The sequence below is a fragment of the Amphibalanus amphitrite genome, unplaced genomic scaffold (assembly GCF_019059575.1).
Source record: "Amphibalanus amphitrite isolate SeventyFive unplaced genomic scaffold, NRLGWU_Aamphi_draft 000081F_arrow, whole genome shotgun sequence".
Classification (NCBI taxonomy): Eukaryota; Metazoa; Arthropoda; class Thecostraca; order Balanomorpha; family Balanidae; genus Amphibalanus; species Amphibalanus amphitrite.
Window position 1 is genome coordinate 21243 of NW_024881577.1, and position 27001 is coordinate 48243.

At 50.3% G+C, this 27001-nt stretch overlaps 2 protein-coding genes across 2 annotated transcripts; one reads left to right on the forward strand and one right to left on the reverse strand.

The window, feature by feature from the left end:
- The first annotated feature begins 8448 nt into the window (after nt 1–8448).
- Nucleotides 8449–14204, forward strand: LOC122379588 (tRNA modification GTPase MnmE-like). Its single transcript, XM_043361903.1, has 6 exons — nt 8449–8491; nt 10639–10820; nt 11687–11958; nt 12690–12971; nt 13188–13350; nt 13521–14204. The coding sequence occupies exons 2-6, from the start codon at nt 10652–10654 to the stop codon at nt 14135–14137; spliced, it is 1503 nt and encodes a 500-aa protein (XP_043217838.1). The 5' UTR covers nt 8449–8491; nt 10639–10651; the 3' UTR covers nt 14138–14204.
- Nucleotides 14205–15830: 1626 nt separating this feature from the next.
- Nucleotides 15831–24854, reverse strand: LOC122379598 (CUGBP Elav-like family member 2). Its single transcript, XM_043361926.1, has 2 exons — nt 24654–24854; nt 15831–18807 (listed from the first exon to the last, which is right to left on the reverse strand). The coding sequence occupies exon 2, from the start codon at nt 18645–18647 to the stop codon at nt 17223–17225; it is 1425 nt and encodes a 474-aa protein (XP_043217861.1). The 5' UTR covers nt 18648–18807; nt 24654–24854; the 3' UTR covers nt 15831–17222.
- Between the last annotated feature and the right edge of the window lie 2147 nt (nt 24855–27001).

Sequence of the window (27001 nt, forward strand, 5' to 3'; positions counted from 1 at the left end):
AAATGTGACCTTAGTCACACGGACCACAGTTCTTAATTATAGGAGAGCAGACTTTGAAGGTCTCCGTAGAGCCCTGCCACTTACGCCCTGGTCCATGCTAGATGATCTAGAACTGAACAGCGCAGTTGATTTGTTCTACTCACTATTGGAGGCTGCTATATGTGATCATGTACCACGTGTGACTCTGCGTCGTTTGTTTCCGCCGTGGTTTGACGCCGCTGCGCGGCAGGCTCTCAAAGCGAAAGGAGACTGCGTTTCGGAGACTACCCCGGAGTCCCAGTGAAGAATCATTACGCGATTACTCGGACAAGCGCTCGGCGTTTAAAAACATTTGTAGCCGGCGCTATGCCATGTATCTGCGTGATCCAGTCGATAACTTTAAGTCGAACTCGAAAGGATATTGGACGTTTCTGAAATGTTTTAGGAAAACGGGATCTATACACCCAATGTTAAGAGACGGTGAAACGCTCATCTCAGATGTTATTGGCAGAGCCTTCCTACTGAACAGGGTATTCGCATGCAAGTTCACTGATCCCAATGTGCTCGACCTACCCCGCTGTAACGCGACATGACCTGCCGTCTGCCGACCCTGAACCGTATCGCTGTATCCGTGGACAGAGTGTGTGCGATTCTAAAATCTATACCAGCAACCAAGGCATGCGGGCCCGACGGGATCAGTGCTCATATTGTTCATGAGCATGTGCTTCAGAGCTGTCCGTGCCACTGGCCAAACTCTGTGACATGTCACTGCGACAAGGCATTTTTCCATCGCAAATGGAAACAGGCAACATTGTGCCGATACACAAAATGGGTGACAAAAAGACCCCCGAAATTATCGATATGTGTCTCTTCTTTCACTTTTTGGCAAGGTTATCGAAAAAATTGTTGTTGACGATCTTCTGCGACACGCTGCCCCAGTGCTATCCTCAGCACAACACGGTTTCCTGCCTGGTCGATCCTTTATCACCAACTTTACCACCTACCTTCACACTGCCTGGGGCTCTATCTCCGATGGATACCAGACGGACACAATATACACGGATTTCTCTGCGGCTTTCCAAAGTGTTAAAATCATAAATTACTCCTGTTCAAACTATCCGAGTCTTACTGTGCCTATTAGTGGCAAAATTTTGGATTGGTTCGTCTCGTACCAGTCGGAGAGAGAGCAGAGGCGTGGAGCCGACTTAGACGGGGGGCGTGAAGACCCCCCCCCCTTCCCCCCAGCACGACACGGAAAACTCAGACCACCAGCACGGCGCGGTTTTTAAGAATGGCTACAGTAACTAGTAGGTGCTTAAAATTAACCATTTCTTTGAGCCATATCTACCAATAAATTTTGGAAAGTCACACTGGTGACCTGGAAGTTGAGAAGTGACCAGTAAACTGCGAGCTGAGGCCTGAGAGCATTAATTAACACGGTAATGTTCTGTAAAAACTAAAAGCCATGGGGGCATGGGCCATGCCGCAAAAAAATGTCTAATCGATAACCGCGGCCCAGCCCCAGGGGCTTAACCACGCTAGAAAAAATGGTGCGGACAAACTCAAAGGGGGCGCCATCCTTCAAGGGGGGGGGGGCGCCATCCTTCGAGGGGGCGCCATCGCCTACAAGGGGATGGGATGCGAAAGAGGGGGCCTTCATGTGAAAGCGGGCAGTGGCTTAGCCAGAGGGGTCAGGGGGAAAGTTCCCCCATCAAGTTCAGGGGGTCCCGGACCCGAGGTGCCCTGCGACGTCAATTGGCCACTGAGGGTCCACGCTGGCCATATTTCAACTCAGAAGGGCCCCACAGGGCTCGCAAGAACATCTCATGGGCTTCTAATTAGCCACGGTAACCTCCATAAGGATTAAGGACACCACGCCGGCTTCTGAGGGCCCCTTGCCGGCATCTGAAGGTCCCTTACCGGACACTAAGGACCCTCGTCGGCCAATTAGGGGTCAGCAGCTCTAAGGACCCCACACCCACCTATGATAGTCTCACATCAGTTTTTCTGAGCCCTGAGGGCCCCATAACGGTACTGCGAGGGCCCTCACCGGCGTCTCTAAGGGCCCACACCTACGTCTCTGAGGGCCCCATGACCCACACAGCCAAATCTCAGGGCCTGCCTGAGGGCCCCACGCTGGTGACTCACAAGGTCTCAGCGGATTCTGAGGGTAACATGCCGGTCTCTAAGGACCCTAGAGGGCTCCTGAAGGCACCGCTGACGTTATCGGCAAATGAAGGGTTTGCAACAGCACCTCTTAACCGGCGCTCCGCTGGGGGTTCTGGATTTCCACGCCCTGTTGGGGGGGGGGGGTGTTTGAATGAACACCCTCCTTCTAACCCGCGACCGCCTGGGGGGGGTCGGATCCGACCCCCCCCCCCCCTCCGTTTTTCTTGAATAACTCATGAACCGCTTACGCTATCAACTTGAAACTTAGCATACCTTCTCCCCCATCAATTTGACGTCTCCTGTGTAATTGTTACGAATTTTTTTTAAAAATTTTTGAGATATATCGATTTTAGTGATGTAACTACATGTCGTTTTCAGTCAAACAGTGGTAAATGTTTAAAAAAATCGCCAAAAATCAAGCTTTAAAGCAAATTGCAAATTAAGGAAATGAATAGACGCAGCTCAACGAGTTCTTCGAAATGGCTATCTCGGATTTTCCATAAAATGCGTTTTTTACCCCTAAAAATTCAAAAAACTATATTTTTTGGAAAACAGCTAATATAATCCAAAATTTTGAGAATTTCCAAAAAACCGGAATATGTTATAGAGCTCTATTAGAACATTAGAGGTCCCAAATTTCAACTTTTTATCTTGATTTTTGACCCCCAAATTGTAACAAATAGCTCCAACATGCATAGGGCATCATGACGTCATAAGCATTTTCGTGAATTAGAGGCACTTCTGAACATCGCATGTGAAAACAAATGGCACCACTAGATTCCTGGGACAAAGCTTGTCTAGAATAGTGCATTTTTATGTCAAAAATAAAAAGTTGAAAAATTGACTTTTTTCTTAGCCCTCGTTCAGCAATGTATGGTATAAACGATTATTTATGCTTCCAATGCACACTTATCACCAGCACAGTGACTTGGGGTGACATATAATCATTACCATCGGATTCGGCGTGAAAAATAGGCCATAAAACATGTGTCGCACGCCGATGTAGCAGAAAGTGAAAACCGTGACCTTTCGTGACCTGACCTGACCTTGACCCGTACTTAGTATGACCCCAATACGCACAAGGTACCTTCACTAGGTCTTTGAGGTCATTTTTGGTGAGTGTCGAGCAGCAGCTATCGATTCCGCTGTCCATAAGCCTAATCATGCAAAACCCCAGAATTTGACCTTTGACCTGACCTTGACCCGAAAGTTGACCTCAATCTTAAAATCTTAAGAGTGCTTTGGGAAGGTCTCGTAGAGACCTTTCGAACGCCGCCTCGCGGGGCTCGATACGACCATTGGTTCTCGAGATAACCGGGGGGGTCTGATCCGACCCCCCCCCCCCCAGGCTGTCGTGGGTACGGAAATAGCCCAGGCGGTGCCGGGCTAACTCGGCTCCTGGGCCACGTAGCGATACGCAGAAGGCGGCGTTCGAAAGAGCGCCAAAAATAATGACGAAATCACTTCGGTCACTTTTTTGGTCAGGTCACCAGAGGTCATTGAAGGCAGAATTTCGCCGATTTGCAAGCCGAATGTCGACAATCGACACTTTTTCCAAGAAGCCAACTCGGGAACCAATACAGCGCCGCGGAAAAGCGCATTCGATAGCCCCGTTAACGTCCTTTCTGAATAATACTCTCAGATTTGACCTAACGTCACCGGTTTTGCCTGCAGGGGGCAAAAACTGCCAAAATAGCCTATTTTTTCGTGAACAGCTTTTTAAAATAACTTTTGAATCAAGCCTTGCACGAGCTTACTTTTACCGGCATCGTGTTCCACTCGTCAAGACGCATCGAATGAACTATAATATGACCTTGAAAGGTCAACTTCGAAATTTGACCTCAGGTCAAGGTCATGACCTGACCTGAAAGGGTCATGTTGCATATCAGTCGATCCGTATTGTAGAGCTAAACACATCTGAGGCGTTTTCATCGCTCTATTACCTATGCTTCTATCAAAAGTTATTCGCGAAAAACGATTAGATACCATTCGTAACCTGAGATGACCTTAGAGGCATAAACAGGGGTCACGGACACCATTTTCATGTTCAGTGTGTCTAAGTGACTTGTAAATCAGTGTTTAGGAGTGTTTATAATGGTTTTCGTCCAAAAGAGGTGCTTTTCAGTTTTCTCCCATTGACTTAGGTATAATGGGAAGGTCGCAAAATTGACCTGACCTTAGGTCATTGATATCAAAATTCTGAGATTAACATTTCGTACATACTCTGGCCCTTAGCAATCGCTGAAAGTTTCAAAGCGATCGGTCACTCGGTGTAGCTATGGCAGATATTGAAACTTCTTATGAGGTGAGGTCACTTCAAGTGATCTGGTGACCTGACCTTGAATGACCTTGGTCTGAAATTTTCTCAACATGTGTAGAATTGATGTATGATGAGGTGTTCCGCGCCGCCGTTTTTTAGATATCCGCGAAAAACCACAATGGGGTGTTACTGTTCAAACCCCCCTCCCCCCAGGCAGGGCGCGGGTTAAGGCCCCACACACGCCTGTGATGGCCCTTAACTAATGTTTGAGGGTCCCTACAACGGTGCCTGCTAGGACCCTGACCAGAGCCTGTGAAGGCCCCATGCCGATGGCCCCACACCAGTGCCTTTTAACGCTCTATGTCGGCGGCTCTGAGGGCCCAGCATCGGCGCTGCCGAGGGCCCCACACTTGCGCATCTGACGGCCACCACCAGTGACTTTTGATTGCCCAACACCAGCGACTCTGAGGGCCCCACCGGCGGCTGAGACTTAACCCGCGCCCCGTAGGGCTACCGGCGGACCCTACCACCCGTAGGGGGGGGGGGGCCGTTTCGGCCCCCCCCCCTAAGACCTCGGAAAGTTACCGGCCGATTTTCAAAATTCAAACGGCGTTCGATAGCCCCACCCGGGAACTACCTTGTGACCAAATTTCATCGACCTAGGTCAAACCGATGACGTCACAGGTCAGGTCAAAGGTCAGATTTTCACCGTTCACAGGCATTTCAAGAAATGTGTTGTGAAATCGAGTAAATTGGTAATTTATTGAAAACCATCGATGGTACATTGTTCGTCAAACAAATACTTTGCTATCTGAGGTCACTGATACCAGGTCAGGTCACAGCGAGGTCAGGTCACCGGGGGTCACAATATGAAAGTGTCGTGTGATACATGTTTTATGGTCCGTTTTACATGACAAATGCGATTATGTGGGTTAGGCAGCCTTTGGAACCAGCCTAGGTCACGTTTTGGTGAAGGTCAGGTCAAGGTCAAGTCAAATTATGTCAAATTTCAAAGCTGATATTTTTGCATAGAGTGGGTATCAATTCGATGCAGCTCGTCACGGGGAGTCTAATGGTGGTCTTTGTTTTGCTCTACGAGGTCTAGAATTGCCAAAAATTGAGTTTGAAAATTTGACGTCATCATTTTTGAACAGTTTTTTTCGCTATAACTTGGCCAAAAAACGAGGTATCGATCTGAAATTTGGTATGTAGATAGAAGACGGTGGGCACTATCACATATATTCCTTTTTTCGAAACTCAAAAAACTTTTTTGGATTTTTGGCCAAAATATCCAAAAAAAAATGCTTTTTTGATTTTTGGGGGTCAAAACTCAAAAATTTCAAAAATCAGAGATAGCAGTTTTGTAGCCCTGTCAATTCTACACCTTTTATGTCTTGATCATTTTTCTGTATCTTCAAAGCTATAGGGCTGACAGGTCTTCTCGCGAAGGTCTTTTTTCGGTCGAAAATGACAGAACATGACGTCATTCTGACGTCATTTATGGCCAACCTATCATAGCCTCTGGAAAAGTTTTGGTCACAATGTGTAAAATTGATGCCCGGAGGGGTCCTGAAAGTTTGGTGGCGATATCTCTAGCCGTTTAGGAGATACCGACCGAAAAGGACAGGGGGGGGGCCGTTTCGGCCCCCCCTACGGGGCGCGGGGAGTACCGTGCTGGTCTCCGAGAACCCCACAGAATTTCTAAAGGTGCCGCCGGCCTATGAGAGCCCCTTCACCTTGCCGGTCTCTTGGGGCCCTTTGAAGGTCTATGAGGGCACCTTGCCAGTGTCTGAGAGCCCCCTGCCGGTTCTCACAAACGTGTGCACGTATCATGCACGTGCACACGTGCTGAGTAACAACTAAATCGTGATAGCAATGGAAATGCATCCCCGGCGCCACACGATGTTGACCTATCGGGCAGCTTTCAGCGCAATGCGCTCGAGTTATTGTAAGCGCAACAACTTGAGCACCCCTGACTTGACACACGGCGCGTGTCGTGTCGGTCACCCATATGCATCAAAAGTAGTTGAGCTGATAATTGAGAAGATGGGTCTACCTGATGAAGGACCACTTGGTTTGCCGATCGGTCGAGCGATTGGTGAGACATGCCTAAAGGCCGGGCTCCACTACGCGTTTTTTTTTACACGCGCGTTTTATCCGTGTATGCGGGTTTTCCGTGAAGTAGGTTTTGCAATTTGCCGGTTTTTGCGTGATATCGTTTTTTGCTTGTCATCCTGAAGCACGTGACATTGTTGTCATTAAACCCAGGCTCCACTACGCGGAAAATCATACTTTGTTTATTCTGAGCCTATAAAGAAGGTGTTTTGCAAATACATTTAACAAAAAGCACACCAAACTTTTGTAAATTTTGTCTGAAGGGTTGAGTGGGTGGCTTTGAGCCTGGGTGACCACTAAGCAGAGGTTGCTGCATAGCAGCATGGACCCACCAATCAATCTTCACCAGCACCCAGTTCATGTTCAGCAGGTGGATGGCAGCACGGCGCAAAGCTGGGCAATTTCTCACGCTGGAGCCTCTGTGCTCGGCGTTTCCATACCTACTTTTTGATGCACCTGTTTATTATTTGAAGGGCATAAATGACAAAATTGAGCAGAGTTTGATACTGAACTGTCTTGCACTTGTTGCTAACCTTGCACCCATGATAAACTTGCTTAAATACATAACCTATTTAACAATACATAACCTATTTAACAATGTCAAAACCAAATACAAAATTGCATTCACATTGTTTGCCGCAGCGTGCAAGTCCTATCTCCCAGCCGAGATCACGCAAAAAACGACGAAAAGTTCAAATAATTGAACTTTTTGTAGGTACGAGATTTCCGAGTTTGCGTGACATCGTCATGCGTTTTACAGATATTTCCTTAAAATCGGTACGGAATTTGCAAGTTGTCGTGTTTTGCGTGACATCGTTCCCAGTGTAGCTTGTCCAATGTTGAGCAATGACGCGAACTTTTTTTCGGGAACGATTTCACGCAAAAACCGATGTCTCGGATAAAACGCACGGAAAAAACGCGTAGTGGAGCCCGGCCTTAACGCTTTGAAAAGCGTCACGCGTCGTGTCGGGCCAGGCTGGGCCGCTCTTATAGTTATTTGCTTGCATTGTGCACACTGCACAAATGAACTCGCTTGCTCGCTTGAGTGACTCGTAAAATACCGTGCATTTTATGCGCACTCCTCAGGCAAAAACATCATATTTGTAGACCTGCTTGCCAAATGCCAATCTCCCACTTTTCTCAAGTTCTAAGACCGTTACAGAGGGACCCACCCGCAAAGGAGTCCGTCTGCAATGGGGCGGGGTGGGGTCGGCTGCATGCGTAAGGGGGCGCCCTGCATTCGAAAGAGAGGCAACTGTGAGACCTGTAGGGGCGCCGCTGATGCCCATTGGGGCGCCTGCATGCGATAGAGAGACGCCTATGAAGCTAAAGGGGCCGCCTCCATGCGAAAAAAGGGCGCCTCGGTAGCAAGAGCAGGTTGTAAGCAAGTTTGTGAAACGCTACTAAGGGTAGGGCGCCGTCTGTGGCAAAGATATAGGTACTGAACAGAAGACAGAGAGAGGGGCGCCTTCGGCGCCCATAAAAAATGGTGCGGACTTTCCGCACTGTCCGCTTAGGTGGTTACGCCCCTGCCCAGCCCCGCTAACCTCGAACGGGAGTGACTGGACCAAGATACCTATAGGCTGGACAGCGTAGAATCCTTATAGATGTCTTATAGGTATCTTGGTAGAATCTTCGTCGTCCGGGAGACTGTGATGTGAGTCGTGAGAAGTGTGAACTTGGTGTGAACGCGGGCCAGTTTTTTTTCTTCATTTTGTAGGCGTGAGCAAAACTGAAGGAAGGGACTGAATATGGTAGTAAAAGTGGCAGCCCCAGGTGCAGTTAAAGACGACGCGCTTTTTACGAAATCAGCGCAGCAATCAACCAAAATAGCTTGATGATTGCTTTGCAATTTTTATTCACTCTGAATTTTTGACAGATTGACATGAGTTCCTGAATATTAGGTAGGTACTCGCTGTTCCCCATCTCAATCTACCGTGCTCAATGACAGCTTGCCAAGGCAACAACGTGAGTTTGAGATCAAGCTCAGCTAAGCTGAAGATTGATCGCTTCGTCTGAATCTTATCAAAGAAGGGGTATGTATAAGGTAAGTAGGCCTGGCGTCCCAGGAAAATGCCAGATGCCGTTGTAGGTTGTAGGTTTATAGGGTAGGTTGTGGTTTTGTAGGTTTGTAGGTTGTAGGTAAGGCTAGGTCAGGTCATGGTCAGGTTAGGTTTGTTTTGGTCTATATATCTCCGTCATCCCAATCTGGCATCTTGATCTTCCTGGGATGCCAGGCTTGCTAATACCAAAGTAGATATAAGCCAAACCAGAATTATCCGCCACCGGCCTATGAAGCACATCCAAACCCTAGAGGTCCTGCATCAGTCTTCCAGAACCCGTATCAACTTCTAGGGTTCTTTAAAGGTAAAAGCATCTGACTTCTGAGGAGTGAGGACCTCAGCCTGCATAGTGCATAGCCTCAAGGTAAAAGGGCCTCCAATTGAAGTACACTGCTCTTTTGACTCATTCGGTATGACTCTGGCTCTGTTTGTACTTCTGTTCCTGTTTATGCTGTTAGTTGTTACATATTTTTTTTTGCAAATTTTGCTAATATTTTCTCAAAGGAAAGTTACACATGTGTTCGGCCATACCCTTGAAGCTTCAGGCAGTTCAGGAAGCTGTTCTCTGTTGTCTAAGTCTGCTGCCACCCACCAGCTTTCATACACTCCTAATGGAACCCAGCTTTGACTGTTTTTATGGGGCTACATGTATAATGTCTGCTACATATGATCTGGCTGCCTCACCATGCATCATGGGTAAATGTGAAGATGAAGCCCAAGTAGGTAAAAAACAGTCCAACCTGACCTAACCTTACCTACTAACCTACTAAACAACCTACCAACCTACCTACAACCTATATCCCTGCAACCTACCAGCCTACAAACTACCAACCCTACCAATCTACATCCTACCAACCTACAACCTCCTACTACTTGGACTTCATCTTCACATATACTGCATCATGTGTAGTTACTGCTTACAAGTTACAACTGAAGAAGAAGAGAAAGAAAAAGAAAGACTTAAAGAAGTCTATTATTCACAAGTCACAACACTTGGCATTATTAGGTGCATTTTGCAATTAACCCTCGTTGGTATAGAAAGGGGAACGGAACGGGAACGGAAGGGGGTGAACGGACCCTCTCGGTTTTTTGCGAATAACTCACGTAAAAAGCGGTCGACCGCGACGAAATATTCAGTACTCTCGAGTTTATCAATTTTATACTCACCCTGAAAATGTCATGACCCTGATCCAAATGACCCTTGACCTGTGACCTATTTCTCGAGACCATGTTTGGCCGGAATCGCGATTCGGCTTATGTCGGCTCGTATTAGCCGCGCGTTTGCAGTCTTTTCGTGGTTTCAAGCGCTCAAACATGTGATATGATGTTGGTCCCATGCATTAGGGTGGGTGTCAAGGTCACCTAACGGTCAGGTCAGGTCATTGACCTTTGATGAACTCAGTTCACTTTTTTAAGTTTTGCATGTTTGTAGGCCATTTTTTGGAGCTGAATTCGAATTTAGCAACCATTTGAACATTTACGAAGTAGTTTTGGAGCTTTCGTAACATGTTGCGAATCTGTCAGAGGCGGTGTACACGTACCTACTACGAATACCCGGCTGGACCCCTACTGGTTGACCAGACCTGACGGCTGACCCGACCTGGCCTAAATGCATGAAGATATCATCTTTAATTAAAACTAACATGATATTCGTGATCTGCACCCCGAAAAAGTCCCTTAGCAACCACACTTGACGACGTTCTAACAGGTCCCGATTTTCCCGACTTTTGGGTCATTGACCTGACCTGGGAGGTCAACCAATGACCTAAGACCTTAAAATCTGGTACTGTTGGCTTCCTCTCGTCACGGGCAACACGCTCGTTTTTTTTTCGCGAAGCTCTGGCTGAACCAGGGGCCAAACGGTAAGGGGCGGGGGTCCGTCCCCCCCCCCCCCATACGTTCGCGGGTGGCAAACCACCAATACGGGCGAGGGTCAAACTAAGTGAGTACCTTACCTAAATGATGGTATTTATATACCTAAACAATCACAGTAAAATGACCAGTAGACCTCCACGCTAATCGATGTTTACCGCCATGCCATTGATGCTGCAGGGCTGCTGGGATCATGGTGCCGGCTGCGCTGAGGTGGAGAAGTGTGGTGGGCTCGCTGGTCGCCGCCGGCCGCCGCAGACTCTCCACCGTCTTCGCGCTGAGCTCCGGCCACGGCCGCTGCGGAGTGGCAGTGATCCGGGTCACGGGGCCGGCATCGGCAGACGCCCTCCGCGCGCTCACCGGTGGGTCGACTCTTATGCAAGCTAAGCCTACTGGGGAGCGTAAAATCCGCCGTTTCCTTGTCTCAACTTTCTGGTCTATTGACAAAGGTCACAAGTAACGCTCTCATTCTGGACTGATCCTCTCAGTTCCGATTATTCTCTCACGTTTCCGCGTCCTGAAACATAGCAGTAAAGGAGAGCAAAACAAAACCGAAAATAGCACAGCACATAAACAACCAATGGTTACCAAAAGAAAACAACAAGAATCAGCTCACAGTTCATAGCAGTCAAAATTATAGCGAAATTCACCCTTCAGCAGACACAATGAATAACACGACACCCATCGCTGGCGCCCTTATCAATCTGTCAGCGCCGGCTGACCCGAAGAGCGCCGGCCGGCCCTCAGGCCACGCGGCTGCGGCGCTCTCCCATTGGCTGGCCAATGAGAGCTGCCAGAATACCCAATGCCACAAACACACTGCCTACACTTGCTTCCCGATTCTCCTGTGAGTCAGCCTCGGGTGTTGGTCGATGGCCACCAGGACCCTGTTTCACAGCACGGAAACGTGAGCAAAATGGGCGCTTCCGTTTACGTTTCCCAAGAAAACAAACGCCAATACCTTGTGGCGTCGAGTAGCGGCGTGCCGTGAAACAGGCGCTATGGACCGACCTCGGCTGATAGAACGCCGTCGGTGGCTCACAACCGCTCGTCAGACCTCAGCTGCTGTATGTGAAGAGACATAGGGTATAACAGTGGCCTGCTTAGTCGCCTGATGGTCAGTCATTTGGCTTGTGTGTGGCGACTATCGACCCTCCTACAAACCGCCGATCTGTGAACTGCTGTCCACTGACCTGTGCCCGCTGACCTGTGCCCTCTGACCGGCCAGGCGGCCGGAGTCTGCCGGCGGCGCGGCGCGCCGTGGTCCGCCCGCTGTTCTCGCCGTGTGACGGCGCCCTGCTGGACCGGGCGCTGCTGCTCTGGCTGCCCGGACCGGCCTCGTTCACCGGCGAGGACTGCTGCGAACTGCACACGCACGGCGGCCCGGCCGTGGTGGCCGCAGTGCTCCGCGCTCTGGCCGCCGTGCCCGGCCTGCAGCCCGCCAGACCCGGAGAGTTCACCCGGAGAGCCTTTCACGCCGGGAAACTGGACGTCACTCAGGTGGGTGTGGCGTGACGTTAGCTAGGCGAGTGTGCCGTGACGCCATTCAGGCAGGTGTGTCGTGCGATATGCGAACTCTAGTGGCAGACATCTGCCTGGAATCGGCTTGGTATCATATTCATAGTCTGGTATCCTGACTAGTCTGCACCGTCATAATGTAGGGCGAAGTGTGCTGGTACAGCAGGCTCGCCTGCAGCTGTCGACTGAACGGCTGCATGTAGGGCATATTTTAAGGCACTTACTGCGTCCCATTCTGGGACGCAGCCCCCTCGCCTTGGGACGTAGCCCCTGCTGATTTGACCCACTGCGTCCCTGCCCTGTGCCCTGTCCGGTTCCCTGACCTGTGCCCTGCTGTGTGACCTGACCTGTACCCTTCCTCTAGAATGTCCTGTGCCATGCCCTGTAACCTGCCGTGCCCTACTTTCTGCCCTCCTCAGTGCCCAGTGCCCTACTCTGATCCTTGCCCTGTGCCGTTAGTCGTAGCACGTGCCCTCTGCTCAACTTTGGGACGCAGTAAAAATTTGTTAAAATATGCCCTGGCTGCATGTTCAGTGTTGGTGCCGTGCCATCAGGTGGAGGGGCTCGCCGACCTGCTGTATGTATAATGTCAGTGCCGCTCCGCCAGGTGGAGGGGCTCGCCGACCTGCTGTATGTATAATGTCAGTGCCGCTCCGCCAGGTGGAGGGGCTCGCCGACCTACTGTATGTATAATGTCAGTGCCGCTCCGCCAGGTGGAGGGGCTCGCCGACCTGCTGGCCGCTGAGACGGAGCAGCAGCGGCGCCAGGCGGTGCGCCAGGCCGAGGGACACCTGCGCCGCCAGTACGGCCGCTGGCGCGCCGCGCTGCTCCGCTGCCTGGCCACCGCCGAGGCCTTCATCGACTTCGGCGAGGAGGAGCTGATTGAGGAGGACGCCATGGCCGAGACGGTGGCGGCCGCCGACCGGCTGGCCGACGACATGCAGCGGCACCTGGCGGACGGCCGGCGCGGGGAGCGGCTGCGCAGCGGCGTGCAGGTGGGCGCGCTGACCCCACCCCATCCGTGTCCTATGGGGTGCCAGGGTACCACAGGAACGGGAAGACTGTCCGGCAGGGACCGAGACACTGATTAGTGTGGATGAGTAGATATCACGTATACGATTTACATCATATAAGAGGCCTTCTTCGCTCGTGAGAAGTGACTACTGCAATATCACACGCTTCTCTGTAGTGACGCCTCTCTAACGTCACAGGTAACGATTGCCGGCGCTCCGAACGCCGGTAAGAGCAGCCTGCTGAACGGCCTGGTGCAGCGGGAGGCGGCCATTGTCTCCGAGGTACCCGGCACCACGCGGGACCTGCTGGACGCCACGCTGGACGTGGCCGGCTTCCCGGTGGTGCTCACCGACACGGCTGGTAGGTGGCGCGCCGGGCGGCGCCGCTGGCCGGCAGGTGGCCGCTGCTCGTAACTAGAAACTTCCGCATCGTAGCCAGGAGAGGGAGGGAGGGTAATATGCGATGTTGCATCGTATTGCTTCAGGTTTTACCTATCATGTCTGACTGCTTTGCTCCGTGTCCCCGGGCAGGTCTGCGCGATGCGTCAGACGCCGTGGAGCGGGAGGGTGTCCGCCGCGCCCGGGGCAGCGCGGCGGCCGCTGACCTGGTCCTGCTGGTGGCTGAGGCGCCGCGCGTGCTCTCCTGGCTGGACGGACCGGGCGTCGCGCGCACCGCGGACGTGTTCGTGTCTGAGCAGCTGTCGGCGCTGGGTCTGAGCGCTGGGACCGAGTCGCCGCCGCCCGAGACCCAGCTGGTGTTGAACAAGGTGGACCTGGTGTCGGAGGCAGAGGCAGAGCGGCTGGGTGACTGGTGCCGGTCGGGGTCCGGCCGCGCGGCGCTCGTCTCCTGTTTGACCGGTCAGGGCGTGCCCGCGCTGGTGGAGGCGCTCGGTGACAGTCTGGGCCGGCTGTGCGCGGACGCGGCCGCCCCGGCGCCGGCTCTCACCCGGCAGCGGCACCGGCTGCACGTGGCCGGCGCCGAGCGGCACGTGCGCCAGTTTATAGCTCAGGTGGCGGCCGGCGGCGACCTGGCGCTGGCGGCCGAGCAGCTGCGACTGGCCGCCCGGCAGATCGGCGAGCTCACCGGCCACGTCGGCGCCGAGGAGATACTGGACGTTATCTTCAGCGACTTCTGCATAGGAAAGTGATAGCACATACCTCAGCAAAGAGCAACTATGCAGGTAACTGCGTTGAATAAACTGTTACGTGTCTTTTTTCTCTTATTTTGTATCCAACGAGGAAGGAAGAGATATAAAATTAATATTTACAGGGTGATTTTTTTTTAACTGTTAAAAAGTAAACGTCAATGGTGGTCCCTAAATCGAAAAATCGCGTACAAAAAAGCAATGCACGTGATAGATTAATCTGGGACATTTTGTATGGTGTCATCATTTGTCCCTTTTCACCGACGGCCTCGGCCCCAATGGAGCCTGAAAATGTCCCACCAATCGGGCACGCATGGTCCACTGCCGTTCAGTAAGGAACGACACAAAACGATGATTTTGAAGCATTGAGGCAGTTCGAAGCATACGATGATCAAGGAGATACCTCAGAAAGACGTTAAATAACGCACGAACAAGCTTGTAGTCATAAATAACCTTCAAACGGTCTATCTGGCATAAGTGCAGACTCTGAAGAATCAGTCTTCAGAGAGAAAGAAAAACAGCGAATCAGACACCACCAGGGCCGTCAGTATCAAAATCCTCGACCTGCCCTCCCTAGACTTCTAGTTTTTGGACCCATCTATGGCAGATATAACGAGAAAACAGTGGAAATATCTGGCAGAGCTGAAAATGGGCGATAGGAGCCTTTTCAGTCCGCCTGATGAGTATGGGAGTCCATGGTGCTGTTCAACACGTGCTCAGGCGGGCTGATTCGTGTCGGCGAGAGAGGGGGTAACTTCAAGCACAAGTAAAATACACGATGGACGTTCCTTCACATCGTGTCTGAAATCAAAATGTCCCAGAATGCTCGTCATCCTGGTATATAATTTTGCAACATATATTTGCATTTTAACGCCACTAGACCTCATTACTTTTTAACAAGTAAAAAAATCACCCTGTATGTTTAAGAATGATACGCGTTCGAATCCCAGCTTGTATGTCGTGCAACTTGCATCTCTTTTGACAGTTCAACTTTACCCTCATCCAGACGTCGTTAGCGGGCTATGCTCTACAAGCTAAGTGGCACGGTTACGATGTCCAGCACTACAAGCTACCTGTGCCCGGGACATCAAATTATGTCCCTGAATAATCTTTTGGAACAGGGTAGGTTACGTTAGTCATATAGTCAGGGTAGGGCAGGTTGTAGTCTGGGCCAACTAGCTCAACGCTCAACGATATTTGACCAAAGCTCACCGTTCCCTCTTTTCCATCCTCAGGACAGTCAAATCCTTCGCATCTCAACCCTCTACTCCGGGATGGACGGGCAACTTTATTCCGTGCGGGAATGGCTGATAGCCAGCACGCCCGTAGCCAGGTGCGGTGAGTGCTTGGGGGGGGGGGGGGGGGAGAAGGGGACTGGTCGGCCTGTCTTCTCGACGGGCTCAGCCCCGGCGACTCCCCAGGATGCTCGCCCAGACCAACGTCTCCCCCTAACTCCTACCATCCTTCCGGACCTGAAATGGTCACGTCAGATCGAAAGGGCCTAACCCCCAAAAATTGGCCAAATTAGGCAATTCCACTATCACAGCGTAGGTACGAATATCTACAGCGTGCCGGTGCGTCTCGCCGCCCGCCCAGTGGATACCACCTGTGGGTGGACCATCGCACCCCTACGGAACCGGCGAGGTGCTGGTCCACGGTGGCACTACCAAAAACAGTAACCATCATAAATATTTGGTTATTAAAGAATATTTATTCAAATAACATGGTATACAGAATACAATTTAACATCGGTACAAATGATACCCTCCGGGTATTCGGCTGGCGCCGCTCCGGTGCCGCCGTTCGCGCCGCGCCGCTACTCGGGGAGGGAGCGGGCGCGAGCACCGAGCGCGCCCGTTCCCGACAGATCAGCCGACATGATCCACCACGGCAAGGCGACACAACCACCGGCGGCCGCCCGGCCGCGCCGCGCCGCCCAACCAGCAAGCATACTTAACGGCTAGCTTAACGATAACTGATAGGGGACCCCAAACCACATCGCGGGCAGGGAGGAAAATCGCTTCGACGGTTCTTCTTAATTTAGATAAGAAAGTAACATGATCACAAATCAGCTAACATATCAGCAACACAGTAAACTCGTGGACGCTGACGCGCATGGCCAGACCCGGTGGCGATCGTCTGAGCAGCTAAACAAACGGACGTTCTTGCCGATTTTCCTCCCGAGCACCGTTTCACGAAGACAAGCGACCGACTCGCAATTTGGCTGGAGCCGTGACACCGGTCGCCCTGCACTGCTGTCTGCCCGACAGAGACGCCCGGCGCCACAGCCAGCTTAGCATCACCTACACCACGAATAAAACGTTACACTAGACTACACAAACGGCTGAAAACAACAAGGGTCGGCGGCGGGCGGCGCCCGGCCGCCGCCACTCACACGGGACACAGGCGCACGGAGGCTCGGGCCGACCAGACGCGCCATCACATTGGGATTTCGGTAGCTGCCAGTTGCGCGGGCTCTGGCCGGGCTGCGGCCGCCCCGTTCGTTGTACGGATCAGGGTAACTGCCACGTTTGTACGTCGCCTCTGGGGGGAGCGCCGCGGCGGCTCAGTCTCCGGCACCGACCCTCCATCGCCCACTCGCCTTCTCGGTAAAATAATCTCACATTCTGGTCGTCGGTGAACGGAGTCTTCGAAAGCATGGCTCTGAGTCGGTGCAAACAACTGTCGTGCCAGCCGAGAAATCTCGTCTCTATCACGCGATAAAATAAAACTTAACTAAAAGTACAAACAAAGCCAGGTTTGTTATAACTTAAAAGCCACAACGCTTTATCCCTGGTTCAACAAGTGCACACGCTCTATAAATAACAATAGATTTGCCACCAATTTGTAACAAGTATTGCAACTACGTGATAATCCGGACTATTATTCTTTTAAATAAATCAAATAGCTGCACAACCTGTTTCGCTCCCACTCGTTTCTCACACGCGAGTACACCTGGTACAAAAAGAGCGCGAAACGCACCACGTCAATAATTTACCCACTGGACGGCTGCTGCCTTTGAGACGGTACGGCGCCCCGCGCACCGGTGTAAAGCCTACAACTGCACCACTAGCCGCGCGCGCCGGCCTCAATAGGGCTTGGGCGCCTCCTTGGAGCGTTTCAGCTGCACCTTGAGCCGCTTGGTGCCGATCTGGAAGCAATTCATGGCTTGAATGGCCGTTTGAGCGCTGGTCGGGTTGTCGTACGACACGAAACCGAAGCATTTCGACAGGTTGGTCTGCTTGTCGATGAACACCTTGGCTGAGATGACGTTACCGAACGGCATGAAGGCGTGCGCCAGGTCGGCGTCCGTCATCTCCTGCGGCAGATGGTAGATGAACAGGTTGCAGCCCTCGGGCCCCTCGATCCGCTTGCCGGCCGGATTGTTGTTGGCGACCATGTGCGCCTGCGCGAACGCGGCGGCGGTGAGGCCGCCGAAAGGCTGCAGGCTGGAGAACGCCGTCAGCATCTCCATGGTGGGCGCTGACGGCATCGAGGAGACGGGCGACGCGCCCGACAGCGACGAGCTGGCCGACGACTGGCTCAGGCAGCCGTTCTGCACCGCCAGTGTCGTCAGAGTCGGCATCGACGCGCTGCTCGACGGCGTGGAGACGAGAAGCGGCGCGCCGGCGCCGTTCTGCGCCGCGCCCGTCGCCGCCGCCGCCGCCGGCGGCTCGCTGGTGGCTGGCGCGCCGTTGGCCGGTGTCGGAGCGCTGAACCGGGCGGCGCCCAGCACGGCCGGGCCGCCGTTTTGCACGCCGTGACCCAGCAGCGGGCCGGCGCCGTGCACCGGGCCGAAGCCGTGCATGGCGGGCAGTCCGAGTCCGCCGGCGCCGCTGAGCTGCTGCAGCAGTGTCAGGTACTGCGGACTGAACGGGCCCGCCAGGCCGGAGCCCCACAGCGTCGACGCCACGCTCTGGATTCGGCGCGTATCTTTGTCCTTCTGTGTGTCGGCGAACTTGACCACCATCGGCGCCGAGCAGCCGTCCATCGTCTGCGACTGGTGCATCGCCTTGATGGCGCCGATCGCGTTCTGGCGAGACGAGAACGTGACGAACGCGCAGCCCTTGCTGTGGTTGTTCTGGTCGCGCAACACCGTGCACTCCTCGATGGGGCCGAACCGTGCGAATATGGCGCGCACGTCCGCCTCGTCACACTGTTTGCTGACCATGCCGATGAACAGCTTCCTCTCATTGCGATTCTCGGTGTCTGCCGGTTTCATCTGGATGGGGTGGTGCATGCCGGCCAGAGTGCGCACGTTGTGCAGCTGGTTCTGCGCCTCCAGCGCCGCCTTGCGCGTGAAGAAGGTGACGAAGCAGCAGCCCTTGCTCTGGCCGCTCACCTTGTCCCGCAGTACATTGATCTGGTAGACGGCGCCGAACTCCTCGAACATAGCGCGCAGCTCGGGCTCGTCCATGTGCCGCGGGATCTGGCCGACGAACATTTTGATGGTGTCCTGGTCGGGCTGGTCCTCGGCGGGCGGCGTCAGCGGGCCGCTGCCGTTGGTCGTCATGGCGACGGGCGCGGGCGGCTCGGCGGAAGGCAGCGCGGCGGACCTGGGGGCCGGCCGGGGCTCGGCGCACGCACGGACGGAGGCTCAGACGGCGGGCGGTCGGTGGCAGTGGCGACCGGCGCTGGCTAGTGGTCTCTCCGGGACGGCGGGCTCATCACAGCTGTGGAACGGGGCAGCAGTCAGTGCGGCCTCTACACCGCTGCATCGCCAGCACAAACAGAAACAGGGCTACGGACGAGCTGGTCTGGTCAAACGCTTACACATCTAGATACATATGCCTAATAGCACAAACTACAGTCGTAGCTTGGAAGTAAGTAAGCTCTATCAGAAAGGGGCTGGAGGTTAGACTGACTTCAGTTAGTCGGTTTTTGCTTTGTGGGAGGGGGAGGAGGTAGTCAGTCATTCAGTGTTACTGCAGTTACTAACACTTCAGTCTCTAAAGCAAGACCAGTCTGTCACTTTGTTCTGCGAACGCTGAAAATGCATAAATTTCGCCGCAAGATACGAAGATAGCCAGGGGCGTAACCTTGAAGCACGTTTCGTGTTAGTCGTAAGGCCGTCGAAAGCTGAACTGCCGTGCGGTGCGATTCACGGCGGAGCGCCGCCAGCTCCGGACAGAAAGGCACCGGCGACACGAACAGCGGCATGGGCAGTCACGGCGCCAGCGTGCCGGCTAGCGTCCCGCCAGCACCCCCCCCCCCCCCCCACCACCCCATCAGGCACGGCGATCACATCAGCAATGAACGGATGAACCGGCGGGGTGGATGGAGTGATTTTAAGACCATACATAATCAAAGATGGTTAATTGTTTAGAAGTACATAATAAGGATATATTCAAGGATGCCGTTTTGGCGCTCAGTGAAAATGATACCAAATGAATATCCACTGTCGAAAACGATGAGATGGCATTACTGCAACTGCATAGCATCATCCAACAACGACTGAATGATTTGTCTTATATTTGTTTTTCGAATGAGTATGAATTGCATAGTAATAGAGGCAAGAATCAGTGGAATGATGTCAAAATATTGTCTGGATCCAGCCCTTGTCAAAAAATGATGTTCACCTGACAGAGGGTGCGCAAAACACTGGAATATGCGCTTTTTTATAGAGCTTAAAACAAATAGGGTACCTGATTCTTGGACGTTATCAAGGACCATGTTTCATGGCACGCAATTTATGCTGCGCTAGTGACGTACCAGGAATCAGTAGTGCTATAAAAAATTATATAGTAATTATTATAAATTATTATAGTAACTGGCCCATATCGCCAGGTGTGTAACTGTCGTCAAAATTTATTTCACACACCCAAATTGTTAATGTGACCCCGCTTCCAATCCGCTGTTAGTCAAGTTCCAGGAAAGTACAATAACAGCTTCATACAATATGTCATTTATAAAACGATGTGAATCTGCTTATGGTGCTTATGACCATAGCTTTACTGCTACTTTTGGAAAAGGTCGGCCAATATCAGCGCCGAGGTTTGTCGCTGTTTCGCTGGCAGCCGAAAGCCCTAGTAGCGTGCCGTGGAACAGGGCCCCAGCGGTGTTTAGTGACAGAAACAAGGACGATATGTCCGGACCCGGTACAACACCATTCCAGTCGAGCCGAGTGCATGCTCACTAACGCTCGACATGCAGCACGCAACTGCAATGAATTGCTGGATTGCTGTTTGGGTTGGTTCCCACAACAGAACTGCTGACAAGTCCGTTATACTTTATGGCAAGTCAAATAGGTACTTTGAACGCACATCAATGTTGAAAAGGGACGAACGAAAATGGACATGAAACAGACGAAATAAGTTTTGGGTGAAACATGCCACAACACGTGAACCGAATACCTGTCTCGCATAACAAACCCGCACCTTTTTTGGGCACATAAGGTACCAGACACCGTGTCAGCGCAGCTCAGCAGCTCCGATTCTTAAGCCTGGTGTCGGTGGATCACGAAACGTCCTGTGACTGGCATCCATTGAGCCGCGATAATCAGTAGGTATCGTCGTATTTGCGGGGCGCCGTCCGTGGACCGGGTCCTGTCCTCGGTGTCACCGGCGGCCACTCACAGGGCGGCGCAAAAACCTGTCCCGCTCGCCAGTTTCCGGTCTGCGCCTGCCGCGCGCCCATCCGGCCATAAGGCGGCGGGCCGCTGCCGGCACCTTAGGGGCCCCGGCCCGACAGGCAAAAGGACAGCGGACGGCGCCGCGGATCGATCGGTCCGGATATACAGCACAGCGTGACGGCCGATCACTGCACCAAATGGCCAGTGTGGAGACCGACTCCAAATAGCCATTGGGAACACCAACACCGAATGATCGGTGGAAAACCGAATCCGAATGACCGGGGGAACCGATTTCGAATGACCGGGGGAACCGACTCCCAATGCTCAGGGAGCCACGGGCTCTGAGTGGGCAGTGAAGGAAACAACTACAAAGCGTCCGTACGAACACTGCCCCCAAAATCAGGCTAGCGGGGCCACTAACTCCAGAGATCAAGAAGAACCAATGACTCTAAGGCATTGGAATCACTGGCTTCAAATAAACAAGGAGACCACAAGCTCAGGTCAAGGCGGGTCAGCTGGTATGTCAAAGCCAGTCAGGCCAGTGAGCTGAGGTCCACAGAAGTTATCTTTCAGATTATTACTACGTTTTGGCAGGCCATCCTGGGTTCATGGGTGCTCCGGACTCCCTGATACAGTTTTATTGGGAATTATTAAAATGTTGATCACCTCAAATACCCCAAGCAACATCATATGCAACACCCAAAATAAAAAAAAACATCCGACGCTGCATGTTTGGTATAAAATCACGTTTCCAAGTAATTTTCCGCAATAGGTTATTGCAGGAAAGGTTACGACTTACGTGAGCGACACGATAAACGACCCGTAAGAAGTTTGAAGCTTACTGCTTTTTAAAACCTCATCTCACTGCAAAAGCTACCCTGGTCCTGTTTCACAGCACAGGTAAACAACCATCTCCAGAAAAAAAAACAAGCTACAAGGATCTCAAAGTTTAGGCACCTAATTTTTACTACCTAAAAGCTTCATCTTCCTAAGAAGATAGCCTGGTCAATGGTCCTGTTTCATCGCAAGTCATTTCCTGCTACTTCCAATGCTAGTTGTCCCTGCTACCTGGAGGTTGTCTCCCCTCTAGCACATACTGGGACCACCTGCAGTGTCATATGCCAAATCAGGAGTGTCACAGTGTCTTGCACGTAAGACTTACACAATTACATCAAGGAGCTAAGGAAAAAAATGTGGCTAGAATAAAGGGCCAGGGAAGCATTGCCATTTGCCAGGTGTTCCGCAGTCCACTGTAAGTAAATGAAAACCAAATCATTATTAATAGATAAACCAAGGTACCAAGTACAATGGGAGCTAGGAAATGTTAATATGCAAGCTGAACTGGTTCTCACTTAAAAGCCTTGTTACAGAGCACAGACTGTGCCTCCTCAATGCAAAGACCACAGTGGAAAGATCAATCAAGCTGAGCACATTGCTAGCATCACTAAAAACACCAATACTGAACAATAAGCATGTGGTCCTGCAGTTTGCCTTGCAAAACATTGAGCTGGGTTGTCACCATTTGTGCTACAGTGGCATGCAAGATTATGCTGCTACCTGTTATTCAGCACAAACATAGGTAATTGACTTCAGGAATGAATTGAGGCACCATCTGTTGCTTACCCATCTGCACTGCAGTGTATGAGCATTAGCTATGTGTATTGTGTGCAGGTAGCATGCTAATGCAGGTAGCTTATGTACTGAACTAACTAGCACCATAATTTGGTTCTGGTACAGCACTTCCAAATACAATAATGCATTCAAGATTTAGTGAGGACATAAGGGGCAATTGCCCTTTCTAATATTTTAACTTGATTTTAAGAATGTGAGGAGTTCTAAATCCTGTGGGGCAATTTCCAGGCCCTTTTTATGGAGGCTGCTGCAAACTTTCAGCATGGCTAGTGTGCAATAGTCCAGATTTTCCATCATATGTCCTGAGTCCAACAGACTCCTGCCATACTTTGCAAGCTGGATTTTATCAACATAGGTCAGACTAAAAAGCATGGCAGCCTCAACAAGATCTCATCAAAGCAGAGGCACTCTGCTACTGCCCAGTGCAGTGCAGATTTAGTTAATGTGGTGTGGTGCAGTTTGTGTTCAGGGCAGACCCAAAAATGTTACTGCGAGTGCGTTGAACTGCTTTGCTGGTAGTGACACATCATCATCCAAGAAAATGATATGTGGGAGCCACCTTGTGGTGAACCAGGAAATTTTTGGTCTTCACTTGAAATGTTTCATATCAGAAGTCAGTTGGGGAAACTACGAGGCGAACATCCAAAAATGGATTGGTCAATAAATGGACTTTTGATGACCATATATGGGCATAAATGCAGCCCCCGCTACTAAGGGTGAAAGACGGTATAACAAGCCGGTACTAGCGGTATCGCGTCCACTTGTCGGAGAGAAAAGGCTTCCATTTTCCACTAGGAATTAGCGTGATTAAATTAAATTCGGCGAATTGACTCGAAAATGGCGATAGGAAAACAGCTTTTCTGCAGGTTCTGGGCATCACAATCAGCTGGCCATTCAATAAATGGACTGGTGTTTTGAAAGAAAATTGTTAAAAGATTTAATTTAATTACAACAAACAGATATATTTAATTTTAAAACAATAACTTAACCAAAATTCGAAAAGCCATAAACAAAATAATTAAAATAATGACATTTTTCAACCACGGTATCGCTTACATTTTTTGGCGCGTCTGTTTCAATCCACCATATTTGCCAATCACTGTTTGACCTTGTGTTGTAACTCTGCGATTCAGAGCCGCCAGTTAATTGTGCACCGAGTGAGTGTAGGCTTTGTGTGGTTAAAAAACATTCTTATGCCTTATTTTTTCATTTGAATGCTAGGATGCATTGAAAAGATGAAATTGTCTGATTTTATGACCATATATGGTCATCGCCCCGCCCACTCCAGCCGTTGATGGCTAATCCAATTTTTGTTTGGCTCCTCGTAGTTTCCCCAACTGAAGTGCATATATCTAAGAATTGTAAAAATTTTAGGCCCATTGCAGATTTCTAGTTTGGTTGTAGTGGGCTAATATGTATTTGCCACCCTAGCTGATGCAGCTTGTTGGCTGTGTTGCTACAGTGCTGTATGGATTATAAGTAAAGTAGCACACTCTATAGTCTGAGTCTATACATTTACAAGGACGCCAATTTATTATCAAGATTATCAACTTTTGCCAGAATAGGTGTCAGATGTGTTAATTAAGTGAGTAGGTATTTACGGTATATGTAAAGTTTAGGTCCTTACTACAATTGTGGCGCTGTTGATATGAATATGTAACAGCAAAAATTTTAGGTTTTAGGTTAGGTTAGGTTAGGTTGTAGGTTTGTAGGTTTTAGGTTGTAGATAGGTAGGTTTGTAGGTTTGTAGGTTGTAGGTTGGTAGGTTATAGGTAAGTAGGTAAGGCTAGGTCAGGTTTGATTATGTTTTTTCTTTTATTTGCGAGACATATAAGTATCATTTTTGGATTCAAGATGTCAAATAATGTAAGAATATGAAAAAATTATCCATGGACTCTGCTTAGGATTTAAACCTTGATATGTGAACAAGAGTTATAGTTAGCAAGTCACGGAAAGAGTGGTACACAAGCAGTAAAATAAGACATTAAAAGCACAAAAAAGCAAGTCCCTTCATAAATATTATCTTCATTCCTCATAAAATCAAACAAACGCCTATTTTCAGGGCCTCACTAGCATTTTTAACACATGTTTGCTACTTTCTTAAACTTTTTAGCATCAGAAGTGCATTTCACATTCATTTTGATTCAATCAAATAATGATGTTTGGTGCATAACACATGACCCACAATAAAATAAACACAATTCAAGCATGTCATTTTACACCAAAATGAAATTAAAAAATGAAATAGCCGTGCATACCAAAGACAGCTGCAATTCAAGCCCCTGCTGGGCAACAGAAAGAAATAGAATGTCTTACGTTTCACGTTTATGGTGAAGTCCATTGCATAATAAAAGCAGATGAACGGAAGGTTATCTTTAAGAGGTTACAAAACAAATAATTTTGCATTTATCAACTCAAAAACACAAAATATTTATCTCCAAAAAAGAAAGCAAATGAGTGCAAGCTGTTTCTCTCGTGAAAGTGTGTCGAGAGTCGAGACAATTGTTGCGCGAGAGCGAGTCAGAATGGTATGCATTAGATTAACGCTACTAAATATTTTCATATGCCCGAAAATATGTTGAAAAGCGTTATATCAGTTAAATTTGACTGTGTTCCGCATGTTGCCGTAAAGATACTGTTGTAATAGCATACACCATCGGTTAAAATAACAATGACAGTCGGATCAATGACTAATATAAAAGCTTATAGCCTCGCTCCCCAGTCATGTTCCATAGACCGCCGGCATTCGCCGCTCTGACTGCGAAAGGAGCTTTTTTTGGCCGAGAGTCGCGAGAAAACAGTGCCAGGACTTTATATGCCTTGGCTAGGACGATCGGTAGGTATCTATGGTCCGGAAGACGGCAACGCCTAGCGGGTAGAGATCTGAGTGATGAAACAAAAACGGAAAACCGTCTGTGACTTGTTTCAATTTCTATAGGTAGGTATGTACCTATATATCAGGGGTCGGCAAATGGTGGGGCATGCCCCCTTTGGGGGTAATGGAGCCCTTTCGGTGGGGGTAATGAGGGATTCTGAGAAAGCCTATCTTTTTAGAGTTTGTAGCTCCAGTGATGGAGCCATCGTGACTGCTGCATCCCAGGGTTCAAAGATTAGCCCAGGCCAAAGGCACAGCACACATTGATTAGATACCAATTTTCACGTACCTGCTCGCCTCACCATCTCACCCCTTCGTACAGTCGTACAAAAGCAGCTGCAACTTTTAACCGTCGCCCGTCTGTTGGCGTTTCAACAGCCGCTAACGTAAGGGGGAGGAGTCGATCGGACCCCCGCGGCCTCTCGGACTCTGATATGGAGCTGTGCATAAAAAAGACGAGCGTGCTACCCGTGACAATAGGAAGCCGCTGCTGCCCATTTTTAAGGTCCTTGGTCATTCCGTCTCATTCAAGAGGGCAATGACAAGTGTCGAGAAAATCGGGACCCGCTATAACTTCTTGAAGTGAGATTTTATGGCTCAAGCTGATCTCCAGAAAAAGCTCATAAGCCAACGGTCATTATGGGTCCAGAGACTAGTTTTACCAACAGAAAAATAGCCGCCTACCGGAATTTTTGCCTAAAGATCGTTTCACATATGGAGCGTAAACGGTAAAGCCCTATCCGCTTACGAGCCCATCGCGTTTACGCTCCGTATGTGAAGCGGTCTTGAGGCAAAAATTCCGGCAGGCGGTTATTTTTCTGTTGGTAAAACTGGTCTCAGGTCATATTTTCCGGGCTGGTAAAAACAAAATGATTAACTCGAGGGTGCAATTTGGTCGTGATCCAATGCCTTTTACGTGAGCTTTTAACGAAAAACCACCCGCCGCCCCTATACGTACAGCCCTCTGCAGACTGCGTGGTAGGTATTCTTTTTTCAACAAAACCGAGAATAACGCGAATACTATGCTATCGGGCACTCGGAAATCGTAACAGCAAGATGCGCGAGACTCCGCGGCTTAGATTGGCATTATCATCGTATGCATTTTCCATCCAGTTTGGCAACAAAACCCAAAAGTTTATATTTGCCCCCAAAACAAACTCTTACATTTTGTTGCCACACAAGGCGTATGCTTTGTTTATTGATAGGCCCTATCGAAGGAGTGGAGCATGGCGCATCTATTTGCAGTGAGTTTCGACCGACTGATAACATGACTTTTGAATTATTATCAGTTTTGTCGGAAAAAGAATACCTACCACGCAGTCTGCAGAGGGCTGTACAAGGGTTAAATGGGATATAGCATAGGCGGCGGAACGGGGAGGGCACCGGGGCACCGTGCACCCTTTGATTTTTGCATTTTAACATTAGCCCTATGGGCGTTGCATGAAAAGAATGGGACCAAAAGTCGGCAGTGCCCCCCCCCCTCCCCCTTAATTGAAGGTGTTCCGCCGCTACTGGGATATAGGTATTAAATGTTTTGTGGAGGAAGTGTCATGTTTTAAATTTGATGCATTGGTAATGCACAAATACCCAAAGAATTCCAGGACGGTATGGAATTTCAGTAAACTTGGTTGTGTCAGCAATGGGGTCTGGTAGGTGGGGGTAATGGCCCTGCCTGGCGCCCAAAAAGGGGGCACGACCCCGAATGACCTGCCGACCACTGCTATATATACATGAATGTTCGGGGTTCGAACGGCTCGAACTTCGAGGCGCAACAGGCAGTAGGCACTCT

What these genes read in the sequence shown, in the direction of transcription:
- LOC122379588 (XM_043361903.1), top strand. Translation starts at nt 10,652, where the DNA reads ATGGTGCCGGCTGCGCTGAGGTGGAGAAGTGTGGTGGGCTCGCTGGTC. An exon ending in GGCTGCGCAGCGGCGTGCAG is followed by an intron (nt 12,972 to 13,187) that starts GTGGGCGCGCTG and finishes CTAACGTCACAG; the next exon opens with GTAACGATTGCCGGCGCTCC. An exon ending in GGTGCTCACCGACACGGCTG is followed by an intron (nt 13,351 to 13,520) that starts GTAGGTGGCGCG and finishes GTCCCCGGGCAG; the next exon opens with GTCTGCGCGATGCGTCAGAC.
- LOC122379598 (XM_043361926.1), bottom strand. Translation starts at nt 18,647, where the DNA reads ATGACGACCAACGGCAGCGGCCCGCTGACGCCGCCCGCCGAGGACCAG.